This window comes from Pseudorasbora parva, chromosome 24 (assembly GCF_024679245.1).
Source record: "Pseudorasbora parva isolate DD20220531a chromosome 24, ASM2467924v1, whole genome shotgun sequence".
NCBI lineage: Eukaryota > Metazoa > Chordata > Actinopteri > Cypriniformes > Gobionidae > Pseudorasbora > Pseudorasbora parva.
In genome coordinates, this window is record NC_090195.1 from 15,423,591 (window position 1) to 15,439,335 (window position 15,745).

General features: G+C 36.1%; 1 protein-coding gene across 1 annotated transcript in view; it reads left to right on the top strand.

Moving 5' to 3' along the window:
• The first annotated feature begins 5,302 nt into the window (after positions 1–5,302).
• The window catches only part of vipr1b (vasoactive intestinal peptide receptor 1b), a 78,691-nt gene continuing 68,248 nt past the window's right edge, over positions 5,303–15,745 (top strand). The window contains 1 exon segment of the mRNA XM_067435427.1: positions 5,303–5,701. Coding sequence (XP_067291528.1) covers positions 5,645–5,701 — 57 coding nt within the window. The 5' untranslated portion in view covers positions 5,303–5,644.

Sequence of the window (15,745 nt, forward strand, 5' to 3'; positions counted from 1 at the left end):
TTATTTTTATATACTTTACAATTGATTTTAGGGTTAGATGTAATTTATTTTGACAAGAATCCCGTTAAGGACTCTTCTTAATCATTTGCATTTGCAAATCCTCATCTGTGTTTACTAATTTTCCAATTTTATTTTGTGCATAACAATGTACTGTAAAATTAGCGATATTACAATTGTTCCACAAAATCCATCCAATGCTTTTGTCTAAAGAAATACATGACAATGTAGACCATGTGAAAAAATAGTTCTCTGCTTTCAGTCAGTTTACACCACTAGTGAAAGAATTTTTGTTCATTATTACGGATTACCACAGCCAGGATCGTATAGTTGATGTCTAATAATCTTTAACAATTAAGTGATTGTTAAAACCAAGCAGCATGTTGGAGCCTACTGCATAATTACAATCCATTTACAAGTCTCAGTGAGTGGCTTTACACAGCAATGAGTAATGATGTTCTGCCAGCACACAACAAACTTTGTTAATTACGGAATGGCACTTTTTCTTCCTCACATACAACGGTAGAAATATGTGAAAGATTAACAACCCTGCTACTTTTAACTCAAGCCTTGAAATATGCTCACTAATGATGTATCCATGAGGATTTAAACAGATCTTTTATAGAGTAACTTCTGTGTAATTGTGACTCGCTTTTCAAGGAAACAGACATTCATTTTCACTGAATAACAGAGATGCAGAAAAAAGGTCTGGCACCTCAAAATCCCCACACTTTCCCCTGCCTCAAAGGAGCTTTATCTGAACAGGTTTCATTGATTGGTTGTGGAATGTGGCAAACAGGAACTTGGCAGAAAGTAATCTTGTTCCCACATTTTTTTCATAATTGTGAAAGGGCTTGTCAATTAAAATGCAAAGTCTTCACTTCCAGTATTTGAACATCCAAGACCTTATACTGGTTGGCATATCTTTTTTTAGGATTCATGGCTATTAAGTTTGAGGAGCTCTGCATGAGAAACTGATGCAAGGGAACAGAAGCCAGACTCATCTATCTTTAGCATGAACCTGTGAGTTATAATTTATCGATATATGGCAATTTGACTGAGTGCTTTTAACACCTCACCCTTTCATTAGTTCATCTCCTGAACGAGAGGGATAAATGAAATGACTGTGATGTAAAAGCAAACCACGCTTCCAGGTCCGAGCTATTTTTAGTGGCTATATAAGCAGTGGTGCAATTCTAATGGTCTGAGGGGAACCACCACAAGTTTGAAACTCAAATCATGTGAAGATTCATTTTTCAACTCCTTCTAGAGTTTTAACTACCATAACCACCAAACTCTGGAGTTAACTCAAGTCTGTCCGTCCATCCATCCATTCATCCATCCATCCATCCGTCCATCCATCCATCCATCCATCCATCCATCCATCCATCCATCCATCCATCCATCCATCCATCCATCCGTCCGTCCGTCCGTCCGTCCATCCGTCCGTCCGTCCGTCCGTCCGTCCGTCCGTCCGTCCGTCCGTCCGTCCATCCATCCATCCATCCAGCCGTCCAGCCGTCCGTCCGTCCATCCAGCCGTCCGTCCGTCCGTTCGTCTGTCCGTCCATCCGTCCATCCATCCATCCATCCATCCATCCATCCATCCATCCATCCATCCAGCCGTCCATCCATCCATCCATCCATCCATCCATCCATCCATCCATCCATCCATCCATCCATCCATCCAACTCTTTAAAATAAGGTTCTTTTTTGTTATTGATGGTTCCATGAAGACCCTTCAACAAAAGTTTCTTTATAATGGAATGAAAATCTACCATAAAGATTGTAAAGCATTATCCATTTGCAAAAAAAAAATCTTGCATAAGTTCTAATCTAAAACAGCTCTGTTCCACCCAGAAGTGCTGCAGTAATATTTTTTTTATTATAGATAGCAATTCCTTCTTAACAACAAGAAAAATGAAATCCATGAAAGCAAGGACCAATATTTGCATTTACTGAAAAAGTGAACGTTAAGGGTTTTCAATAGAAAGGGAAGATTATGCTCTAAAAATAATTTTCTATTTGACGTCATATGAATAAATACAATGTTATCCAAAGGTAAAAATCTGCATAAGAATACACCTGCTCTCAATGACCCAAACCTTGAATGGTTATGTAATTGAGATTCTCATTTGCTTCTCTTTTTTAAGTGACTGTAACATCTTAAAACCTAAAGCATGTATCTTGCATATAAACTTAGACTTAAAAAATGTGCCATGTCCGTATTATCCATTAACGTACTTGGAAAAAGTTATTATTGCATTGTGCAACAGTATGTCAATTATAACATTTGATTAACTTCAGTACAGTAAAGGAATCGTGATGACTGATTTTTCTGCAGAAAGCTAATCTCTAGTTATATGCTTAATTTTTTATTGATCATTTGTTGGTAAAGGGTGAGAAACCTGGTAAGCCACATGATCTTTGTCAATAAGCCAAGTGTGGCTTGTGAGTAATAGGTTCGCCACCCCTATAGATCAACAAATTCTGTTTGATGAGATGTCACGCATGCATAATTAGCTTGACTGTAAACGTTGCATGCACAGAATGGCAGTTTATCGTTATTTGCATGCATGGGAGAGAAAGCATGTCAATCATTTAACCATTCAAAAGAGGGGCAGCTGAATCTCAGCAGTGTCAACACAAATATTACAGAGAGTATTTTCCCTTAAATGTGATTTAGTTAGATTAAATGGAAAATGATTAGAATGAGATCTGCTATGAGATATGGGACACAAATTAGATTATTTGTCACAAGACATGCTGCATTCAGCCGCACATGAACAGATATTCTTCTCTCTAAACCATTCTTATTTCAGCTTAATTTCATTGAGGAACACTTGATCCCTGCCAGATAGGTAGATGTAAATAATTAATATTTACAACATAAATATTTTTCTGGCTATATAACAACATACCATTATCCTGCTGACATCAGGGAATACTGTTTCGATAAAAGGATGGTCCGCAATGCTTAGGTTCGTGTCAAAGTAACATCCAAATAGATCGCAGGACCCTAGGGGTCAGTATGGGCACCCTTGCTGGTCTCCGGCTATACAGCCCCATATGCAACAAACTGCAATGCACAGTGTATTCTGTTATTAGAACCAGCATTACTTTTTGAGCAATTTGAGCCATTTGTTTGATCAGACCACACAGGCCAGTCTTCACAACCCACACATGCATTAATGAGCCTTGGCCACCCATGATCCTGTCGCCGGTTCACCACTGTTCCTGTCTTGAACCACTTTTGATAGATACTGACCACTGCAGACCGGGAACACCCCACAAGAGCTCGTTTTGGAGATGCTCTGACCCAGTCATCTAGCCATCACAATTTGGCCCTTGTCAAACTCACTCAAATCCTTACACTTGTCCATTTTTCCTGCTTTAAACACATTTACACATCAAATTTACACTTGCTGCCTAATATATCCCACCCACTAACAGCTGTCGTGATGAAGAGATCATCAGTATTTTTTTATTTGAAAGTATAGAGGCTATTTACCGCCCACTCAGCCCCGCCCACAACATTTGAGCTCGGGGAGTTCGTTCTGGACTTGATTCATAGAGGAGTAATTATGCCCGAACGGAAACTGGTCGGACCAATGAAATTGTCAGGGCGGGCTTTAGACGATGATGGACAGATGATAAACAGTAACGTAATCACGTCATCAAAGGCACTTGCCTTGGATTGAATTAGTTCAAATCCTAAACGGAGAGCTTGTTTGTATATGCAGTCACCTTCACTATTTCTCTCTGAAATGATGATCATGTTGGTAAGTAACTGTGTATCCTTATATTCTTTTTACAACACCGGCAAAGATTGTTCATTCCAGTGCACGTGCAGACAGGGTTGCCAAGTTTTTACAACAAAACCTGCCAACTACTAGCCCAAAACAATAGCTTCTCTGGGGGTTCTCCGGAAAAAAAATGGTGTTTGGGGGATAAAATGTGTATTATTTTGGCAATGTTGCCTGCTAAAATTCACATTCCTGGATATATCACATAATTCGCTTCAGCGCTACTTTGGGTGAGATGTTTCTGCTAATGACAAAGAAAGTGTATCCAATTTGTATAATTTTTAGGTTAAATATTTCCTGATTGCTCCAGATATTTCAGACAGTGTTTAAAAGTCGAAGAGCAACATCTTAGGATATCAAATTAATATAATATTAATATAACATATTTTAACAGGGACAAAATACAGGGTTAAAGGCACAATATGTAATTTTCAAGGTCGCTTATTCAAAACAAAGGCATAGCTCGGCAAAAACAAAGACAAAGACGCCTTGATTTCACAGAATGATAATTTTGTTGTTGTCTTCACCTCTACAGCTGGTGGAAAATAATCCACCGGGACTCAGGCATAAGCTGTTTTATCATTTTAGATACATTTTTGAGTGTGTTGAAAGTTAGGTTATAATGCTACTCTGTGTTCACTCGCAGCTACTATGAGACACTTGTTGCACACTGTGAGCTAGATTGATATTAGGCATGCTACACATGGTACATGGTACATAGTAAAAATTTAAACAATAAGACTAACTAAACTAACTTTGTTGAGCTATATATAACAATGACTAGTTTTCTGTCAATTAATGTATCCAAACAGTTGCTCACCAAATAAAACAGATAATATATTAAAGCGTCTTTAATGTCTCCATGGTTTCTACAAAATAAAACCGGAAAATCGAGGGTAACATGGGTATGATGTCATATAGGCGACTCACGGACACGGCCCGTGTCCTGGTAAAAAAATTGCTTATTTCTCTGGGTTTAAACATTCTTGGAAACAATTGGGATAATGTAAGTAGGCAAGTCAACAGAATAGCCTATATAACATTGTTCAAGTGGTTTTTTGATATTTTAAAGCAAAAATCTTACATATTGTGCCTACATATATAAAGTGGCAACACAAACTAAAATAAACATTAAACTCAAATCGTTTTTTTTATAGCCTATAAACAAATCTTAATTTATGTTCTATGTTTTTCCTTATTCCCTTAGGCTATAATTTTATTTTAAGAAATTTATTTTATTTATTTATTTATTTATTATTATTATTATTATTATTATTATTATTATTATTATTATTATTATTATTATTATTATTATTGAATAGAGTCCTGATACTCAATAACATGCTGGCCATTAATTTGAAAGCAACTACACGAGACCAAGTGGGCTCACAAATGATTCATTTCTGCAGCCAGTGTTCACAATGTCAACTAAGACCTTGAAATTTCATCTATTGCTTTCGCACTAACCCAACAAAGACAGTCGTAAGCAGATGACGAGCAAGAGTGATGCAGTCTTTAGTGTGTTGTCAATGTCTCGTAAGTAGTGAAGCTGTGAAGCTTCTCTGGTCTTCTGACTGTGATTCGCTCATTGGTCGCTGAACTGTCAGCAGCTCGAGCGGCGAAATGAGCCACTCACCCGGAGGACTGCTCACTCACGGCTCTTATGATGTCCCCTCATCTGAACTTATGTTTTACTCATCTGCCAACACCGTGTCCGATGAGACAGCTAACGTTTGATTGACTATTTTTACACGCTTGTAAGAAAGCAGGATAAACTTTACGGATTGTAAAGTTTTTTTTCTTCATGGTAATCGAACATTGACGGAAGAAAAAGCATCTGCGATGGACGCCTCGAAATTGGTTTTATTGGTTTTAACGTTGAGTTGCTTGTTTTCTCCGGTAAGTATTTGTTTCTGTGTTTTTGTAGACTACTTGATTGTTGGTTATTGCTTCATTACAGTCAGAAGGAGGTAGGCTACCGTTGGCATGTTTATGGGCTATTTTAAATAGTTTTAAAACCATTAATGTTAATCATCTGTAAAGGGATATAGCTAGGCTTGTTATGCACCTCGCATAGTAGCCTATAGTCTTAAAAAAATAAAAAATAAGACAAACACTTAAATCTGACTAGAAAACCACCGAGAAGTTGGATGATGAAGAGACCAAATGCAGCAGTGAGCGCTTGGGACGAGTGAAGGAGCCGTTTTAGGCTATTTTATAAAGGCATGATAATGTTGACTTAAGCATGTCATTGCTAATGTCTCAGATACACGTGCCTTTTATTTTTATTTAAAGACAATGCATCTTAATAGGCTAGCCTATCACTTAACCTCCCTGAGGGGAGCGCACCTGTCCAGATATACGGCTTTTCACGTAAAAAATGACTGGAATGTGAAAATCGTTTAGGCTTTAAAAGCCTATTTCACAATCATGAGCCACGCGATGTCATGATTTTAGTTTCCCACCTATACTCGTCTGTTTTATTGATTTTTACGCATTCACTAGCACCAATCCCCGGCACTAATCAGTGAATAGCCTATGCACATTATTTAAAATGTCCTCAAATGGGTTCCCACAGGAACTTTTTGCATTTAATCTTAATTGAAAATTATTTTTGTATTCAAATAGTTCATAATTTATTATGTGAATTAAATTATTGTTGTCGTTATTATTGTAGTAGGCTATTCTAGGAATTATCTATCTATCTATCTATCTATCTATCTATCTATCTATCTATCTATCTATCTATCTATCTATCTATCTATCTATCTATCTATCTGTCTGTCTGTCTGTCTGTCTGTCTATACTGTGAAGTCATGAGATTAGCACATTTCCATATTAAGGGGAAAATTAGCCACTTTGGAAAACCACAATGTTGTACAGTTCTGGTTCAGCTATACATGACAATTGTAACCGAAGCACTGACAGTGTAAATCATATACTTCAGTGTTCACAAAAGCCTCTTGCCTGCCCTTTTAGCACACGTCACCCTCTTGAATTCACTGATAAAGACTGCAGGTATGCCACTCTTACCATATCACAAAGTTAAATGAAAAGACATTTTGGTACTGACTCTGCAATTAACTGTACCAAACATCAGCTGAAAGCATCCTTTAGAACACATCCCTGCTGCAATTTATTTAAGCAAAAATGGGATTTCAGGCTGACTTGCGTGTTGGAGAATGTTTCAAACTTGATGGAAACCAGCTGGCTGCAATGGAAAAGATGTGTTAATTGTTGTTTTGAATGTATTCGTGCCACTTGAGTCACATTATCAGCATGTAAATGAGCTGTGTGATATAAGAAACTGGATATTCTGGTCTGAGTTTAAACACTGGAGGATTGTGATAGATTTGTTGCTTGCTATTTGATTTTTATCTTGGATATATAGTTGGCATCACCTCAGCTTTCTGCTTTTATCAACTGTTTTCCAAACGTTGTAACATCTTTAACATTTGAAATGAAACGTCACTTCTAAAAATGAAGAATGATTGTTTTCACAGCAATGCCTTAGAAGACCCATTTTTGGTTCCCAGAAGAACCTTTCAGTGAACAGTTCTTAAAGTGCCCCAAATATTTTAATTTAAAGGTTCCTAGTTTTGTTTTGGAGGTCTCCTTCAACAGGTTTATATAAAACAAAGGACAAAAAAACACTTTAATTTTCTCATAATATACATTGCGCATCACCACATTTTTCATTTTTTTGGATGAATCAGTCTTTCTAAATCCCTCCTTTCCACAAGCTACTCTGCTCTTATTGGCCAGAAGACCCAGTCCAGCTGTGAATGGTCCATCACTTACAGCGTACGTCGGAAACAAAATGGCCATTTTCAGCACCGCTTTCTAAAGCTCAGCGATTGTACATACTGTAAAGACCGCAATGATGGCATTGATTTTACCATATCAATCCAAGCGTGAGTCCGAAACATTGGAAGAGCTAGTTATTCAACCCAAACCTTTATCGGAAGGACGAACTCGAGCAGGACGTTTCTCAGTGATACGCTATACTCATTTTGCGGTACATTTTGAGATGTTTCAACTGTAATTCCTCGCTATCAGCATTAACAAGTGTATGTCCATCAACAAACTTATATGCATATTTCTAATTTATTGTCGGAAACATGCAGGAACCTTAATCAATATCAGCTCATATAGCGGAGCACTAATGTGAATGACTGATGTAACATATAAGCTTTTGTAAAACAAATCTTACTCCATGTGAGAACAACAGATGATCAGTTTTAGGAAATAGTAGCCCACAGCTGCTTAGTAGAAGTATTTCAGTATTTTTTAAATAACGTGAGTTAGCCGGTTAGCCAGAAAAAATATAAAACACAAAATGACGTTTTTTGAACACCTGATAATATACAAAAATATACGTCAATAGTTATTCATACTCACAGGTTGTGATTCTGAGGAGCAAGAATAAACTGGTACTGACCCATCTTTCAAGAACAAGTGTTTTGCACATCCCGCATTACATTTGTTGTGCACTTTTGACTTTGCAATTTTGCAGAACGTTTACATTCCCAAACAGCTTTATCACACACTGCATGAAAAAGAATATTCGAAAAAACAAAATAAAGGAACTTTAAAATTATCTTTTTTTTTCTCTAACTGTGAAAAAACATTTTAATAATTTAAAAATCTGAGTGCCATACCCACATTCGAGGACATTATATTGAAGTGAATTTCTGACGCCATATATGTCACGGTTTTAATGCCACAGCCTCCAGCACGTGGTCATTTCCAGTAAGTGAGGTCTGTATATGTTCTGGCATAGTTTACGCAAGCACTGGAAGTGATCTCTCGTGCGTATCTATACGCCATATCGTGTATTTTGACCTCACTCTCCGGAAGTGATCACGCGCTGAAGGCTGTTGGACATAGCAGTGCATTTGAGGTAAAATATATATATATATATATAAATACTGTTCGGTTTCTCACACAAATCGATTGTTTTATGTCTTAAGACATGAAACATGAAAAAATCCTAAATTAAAAAAAAACTTTTTTATCCCTGGGTCTTAGGAGGTTAAATATCCTTTTGTGCAATGGAAATGTTTAAAGTTCTTCATATAACAATGTCAATGAAGAACCTTTATTTTTTTATATCAGTGTTAGTAAGCTGTATTTAAGGATGGTGGCTGCATGCACCACCTTCTTCACTAATTTACTTTATAAGGTCACCAAACTGAGATTGTTTTCAAACTGATATAATCTTGACACTCAGCTCCATGGAAGATAAATGAATGTGTGCTTCACACTTGGATGAATGATCCTGGAGGGAAACTTTTAAAGACAAGAGAAAAAAAAATCATTATGCAAAACTATTTATGTAGATGTAAATGAAAACATGGTAAAAATAAAACCTTTGTTTTAAACAAAATTTGATTATTTAGTTTAATTTTCATATACTACGGGCTGTTGAACGGTTGAATCTGATTGGGTGATGAATGTTCTAAGGTGTGCAATTATTTTAAGGGAATTTCACAGCAAAAGTAGTTAGAGGCCAAATGATTTCAGTTATTTCGGAAGAACCAAAACCCACAACGACACTGACCAAGCAAATAAAGATAGTATAAAGTACTAATTATTTCCATGTTTTTTGCCACAAAATTACATGACATTTTATTATGTAGAGAAAGCACATACTCTCTTTCTCCCGCTCTCTCTGCTCTTCTATTCAAACACACGCACACATAGATCACACACACACACACACACACACACACTTGCACAGAAACGTGGTCAGTGCTGCTCTGACGGTTTTATCTGTAATCTTGAGCAATTTAAAAGCTGCATGACATTTCTCACTAGCGAGGTAATAAAGGCGCTGTTCTTATAGTTTCGTGTTAGTAGACACTGCTGCCGAACATTGTTGAAAGAGATGCAAAGACTGAGTTAAAGGAATCATTTACCCATAAATAAAAATTAGCCCATTTACTCACCCTCAAGTTATCCTAGGTGTATACGAAAATCTTCTTTCAGAAAAAATACAAGTATACAAAGTTATATAAAAAAAAACGTCCTGGCTCTTCCAAGCTTCATAATGATAGTAAATGGCTATTTCTGTTTTGAAGTCCATGAAAGTGCATCCATCTATCATAAAAGGTATACACTAGGCTTACTTGAATTAAATTACTGCCGTTGAATTATTAGAAAAACAATTCACACCCAAGGTGGTAATGTGGTCATGATGCAAAGTGGAGTGGCCATTACACATCGGGTGTGCTTTATTTGTCTAATAATTCATTGTTGTCAATGATTCCTTACTTATGCCATCATTTATTTTACTGTACATTTAACACAAAGTATGAAGCTGCCTTCCTATTTTATTCTCACAGGATGATCTGTGAAGTGTGATATCAACAAATTTCCACCTTACTCGAAGAGCAATAAAGAACATAAGCCTATTATTAAAACTGTGCCTATAAGATGATCTATAGTATACATAAAAGAACAAATTATAGCACAGTTACATTTAAGTACAACAAATTGTTATTACTAATTGCTTTTGTCAAGAAAAGGGTCTTTAGTAAACAAATTAGCAGTTTCAGAGCTGGAGATGTGTATGCATCATGTTGCAGCACACAGGATCCTGACCAAAAACTATGCTGTTATAGTAAAAGGTGTTGTTAACAGGCAAAAAAAAGAAGGAACATTTGTATTCCTTTGTGTCTTATGGATTGTCTCTTGGAGCCAAAGAACTAGATTTATATTTTGATAAAAATATTCACTGAAATTTATTCACTTTTTTCCCCCGCTAAAAGTTCAGTCGTTTTTTTCTCGCACTTGAATTCAGTCACTCAAACAAACAAATGCTCAAGGCAACAGACTGTGTGTGTGGAGAACGTTTTCCAAAAAGATTAAAAGAGCTACCTCACTCTCTGAAGAGCTGGAACTTCGTCTGACTTTAGAAATCCGTGCACTCCCACTCCCAAGAACACTCCCACCCACCCGACACCCAAACCTCATAATGGACTTCTGTCTGGTGTGTCAGCCCACCTCACTATATTCATGAAGAATAAATGTAAGACACCTAACACCATGACAACGTCCTTCGGCTATGTTCTATATAACCATTTGTAGCGCTGTTCAGGTGTGAAATAAAAAAGCTAAGTGTCTTTCACTCACTTAGAGTTCCGTCTTTCCCAGGCTGTCCTCTTTACTCTGTCTATCTGGGCAACCATATGTGCCAGGCAATAATCATTTGAGAAATAAATTGAGAAAGATAGATATTTCCCATCTGATTTATCTCTATCTATCTATCTATCTATCTATCTATCTATCTATCTATCTATCTATCTATCTATCTATCTATCTATCTATCTATCTATCTATCTATCTATCTATCTATCTATCTATCTATCTATCTATCTATCTATCTATCTATCCATCCATCCATCCATCCATCCATCCATCCATCCATCCATCCATCCATCCATCCATCCATCCATCCATCCATCCATCCATCCATCCAACCCCACCCATCCATCCATCCATTGTAAAGCATGCTTTACAATTACTTTTATCAGCATTACTTCTATCTGACTCCATTTTATCATTTAGGTAAAATGCCGAAATGCATTTGTATAATAGTTTATCTACACATGTGATTATTCTTTATTGAAATTATACTCGATCATCCAGATTCTAACACACTGAGTCTCGCACCTGCCGGGTATACGATCTCTTAATCACAAATTTGACAGTCTTGGTCGTTACAGAGGCTTTTTAACTAATATTCTGGATGGCCATAATCTATTTTGGATTAGGATTTATTTTGATATGTGATTAGGTCACATTTAGGCCCCCCTCCCCATACATATACACACTTTATTGATATATTTTCTTTGACTATAAAGGTTTTGTTAGTGTGAAATCATTTAAACAGCTGCTGGAAATTCCCCTGAACAGTCGTATACAAACGTTTTATAATAACAAAACCTGACATGTTTTTATTATGTAGTGGTCGAGGGTCCTCGGTTATATGGAGCGGCAGAAAAATCCCTAAAATCTTCTCTTGTCTAAATCCTTGGTGTGACACTGAGCAGATGTGCATGCAGGAAGTTTATGGTTGTCTCTGGGGTGGTCATTTATGACTCTGCAGTCTGCAGTGTGATTAACTTGAGGTTTTCATTTACGGCAGCAGTGTGAGTATGCAACAGATGTATTTCCTGTTTATTCAGGTTTATATTTCTTTTCCTCTTCTCCTCTTTGCTCATAAATAGTGCAGTTCTGAACTTATTGACAGCGACAATATTTTTGTGGTCAACAGACGGCATAACAAAACCAAAAATCACTCTGAACTCCTGCAAAGAAACCTGCATGCACACTAGAAGCCCTTGCTCAAAGGGCAAAGATCCAGTGATCCACTGAATCACTTACCGTGTCTATAGTCTAGGGGTAAGAGACGCATGGCATCAAAATTTGACGCAAATTGATCAGAGGTTCGAATCTGCCTTTTGCCACACTCGCTCTACTCCCTTTCTCCATCACATATCAGATCGGAAAGGTGTTTATTTTCAATAAAAAAAGAGAACATATTAGAAAAGGGGAAATAAAGCGTTCAACATGTGTTTAATAATACGTTTCTTAATATGTTTCTCAGTTAAGGGGTGGTCAAGGTAAACAGACGTGCTGAATTAGAGACGATAAAAGTGAGTGGGTCCAATATCATTGGTCTTAAAAAGTGGGTGGGTCTTGTCCCACCACCACACAATGGTTCGACGCCCAGGGATATAGATAATCACAATTTCGAGAGTGAATCCTGCATTTATATGTGGATGGGCCTATTGAAGCTTTTTATTCAAATTTCAAAATTCTGAATATTATAGGCCCATTCATAATTTTTTTATATCGCCTAGACAGCACGCAAAGAGCGGTCCCTAATCACTAAAAGCTGTCACTCATTCATTGAACACGATCTCACCAAGTTAGTGAATGGATTCTACCTGTGATTGGCCATTGTGTTCAAGAAATCAACAAACATGTCTGTGATTGGCTATATTACTCACCGAAGCGAAAACACATCGGAAATGTTGTCTTTTGACAAGGGCAAAAATAGATATGCACGGGATCTTTTGCCAAACTATATGCTATTATTAGGAAGAAAGCAAATCCTAGCAGCAGTTATGGGTAGGTTTTCCCTCTAAAAGAAACCAGTAGCAGAAGCAGCAGGCAGCAGTTTTTTGAGTGAGAAAATTACACACTATTATCAAGTCAAGTCAAGTCAAGTCAAGTCAAGACCCCCGATCCCCCATCTGGTGATGGGCCTGGTTTTGTGTGTTTTTTTGCGGCATTCACGCTGAAAACCAATGCTGCCTTTCAGTCTTTTTGCCACCGCAGTCACTCCAATGGTGGCAATGTGCATACTATCTATTTTTGTTTATGTTGCACTGATCATTACGTCAGTCATGTTCTTATACTGACACCTAGTGGTGTGGATGCAGATTTATTATTACTATTAAAGTGATCAGACAGTTTTTCATCTGTTGTTCACTGTTATTGACATATAAGTTTATGGATATATAAGTTTCCAATACCCTTCATATTTAAATTCATGAATATTTGACAGCTGTTGGGAAAGCTTTTCCAAAATGTTATAAATGGTCTTCACAACTATTTATTATTAATAATTTTTTAAATAATATTTAATGTATTTTCTCAATATGCTATTGACACACACACACACACACACACACACACACACACACACACACACACACACACACACACACACACACACACACACACACACACACACACACACACACACACACGTGTATATATATATATATATATATATATATATATATATATATATATATATATATATATATATAATTAAATATTTTAATCGTTTGACAGCCCTTATATATATATATATATATATATATATATATATATATATATATATATATATATATATATATATATATAAATATATAAATATATATATATATATATATATATATATATATATATATATATATATATATATATATATATATATATAAGGGCTGTCAAACGATTAAAATATTTAATCGCCATGAGTTAACTCGTGATTAATCGCAATTTAATCACAGATTTTTATATGTTGTAAATGTATCTTAAATTAAGTTTGAATTAAGTTTTTAATATTCTAATCTACATGGGTATATGAACAAATGTGCATGCTTTGTGCAAATGTACATTTATTATTAGTGAAACCATACATATTCAATAATAATCAATAATACAGCATGAAGACTAGATATGTATCAAAGGTCATAGATGTTTATCGAAGAACTTAAACATTCAGAATAAGCAGGGATTTCTCTCATTTTAAGAATATAAATGAAGGTAGTATTACTAGCAGTTGTGTTCAGAGCAAAAACTGGTAATGTGAAAGCTGTCATGTGGGCCTGTAAGCGCACCAGAACCACACCATACTGGAGGAGGTCCATATTCCACGAGTAGGAATATAGCGCTCCCTATTGAACTGCCGGTATTTTGTGTGTGCGCGCCGAACTATGCCGCGATTAACATGAACAGTGTGAGAAACACGGATTCGGGAGCGCTCTTGTTCAGAAAAGTAACCTGAGAATTCGTATTAGACGATTGTAATGCATTTAGTTCAACATAAGTTATAACACATGTAGGCCTTCTGTAAGTGGTGATGTGTCAATGATTTACCTCAGACATGAGCGAGAGTGAGCTTCAGTGTATTCGCGCATCGCGCTCGGACTGCAGAGAATGTTATCAATGTAAACAGACTTTTCTTTCGACCTGTTGTCTAATATGGTTAAACAGAAAATATGGTAGCTTATAATAAATGTTATAATAGAATATTAATGTTAACCATTTTCTTTCCTTATTAATGTTTGCTGCTGCATCCTTTACGTCTATGGCTGGCCTGATCTCAATTTCTCCAACTATGAGCTATGCCAATCAAACAGAAAATGTGCGCTGCCTTAACGCGCGTTAATAAATTTAGTGCCTTTAAAATTAATTTGCGTTAACACATTAACCTTGACAGCCCTAATATTTATGAAATATATTACAGTTTATTCCAGTGCTCTCAAAAGTTTTTTACTAATTTACATAATGAATTGTCCTAAACAGATAAGCAGGTAATTATTTATTCATTTTATACAGATTACAAATCTTCATATATTCAAATATTCAAAATTTTATCACACCATTATGTATAAAATTCTCAAATGCGTTCACAACGGCATTTTTTTTTATATTAGGAAAAAACATTAATAGATATAACATTTGCAGCTATTTTTATTGATTTTATTGAAAACTCTATAATAGTCTCAATTGATTGATTTCAGTTGGCCCCAAACTGTATCACAAGAAATGCTATTTTTCTAATTGTTTACACATCTGTCACAATTGCATTAATTATTAACACTATTTTCTATTTAAGTAAAAAACAAAACAAAAAAACTGTTATACAAAAAAAAGAGTTGCGAACGGGTGTAATGGGAGGGAGAGAAAGTAGAAAGAGATGAGGGGAGAGAAGGAGAGGGCATAGGAAGAGTAGAACAGAGAAAAGATTGGAAAAGATTGATGAATAGAATAAGAGGAGGAATTGCAAGAAGAAAAAATGAACCTAAAGAAAGAGGACAGAGATGTAGATTAGAAGGTACAGACTTTCAAATGAAACTCGAATCATCCTAATTGACCATGTATAATAAATCATGGCCTCTTTTTGAGCAAAGCTATGTTACTATGGCATTCCACTTCTATATTTATGAGTACTGGTTGCTGATGTTGAGGTTTTGAGGATGGTATTAAAGTGACCCAAGTTTGTTTTCAGTGGAATAAGAACATGTCAAATACAGGCCTGTGGAGATGTTATGGCAGAAATACCAGATTTTTTCTCCATAATGCATATATTCTGTGATGTTGATGAAATACTAACTCTGGCCTGATGTAATCTAGAGG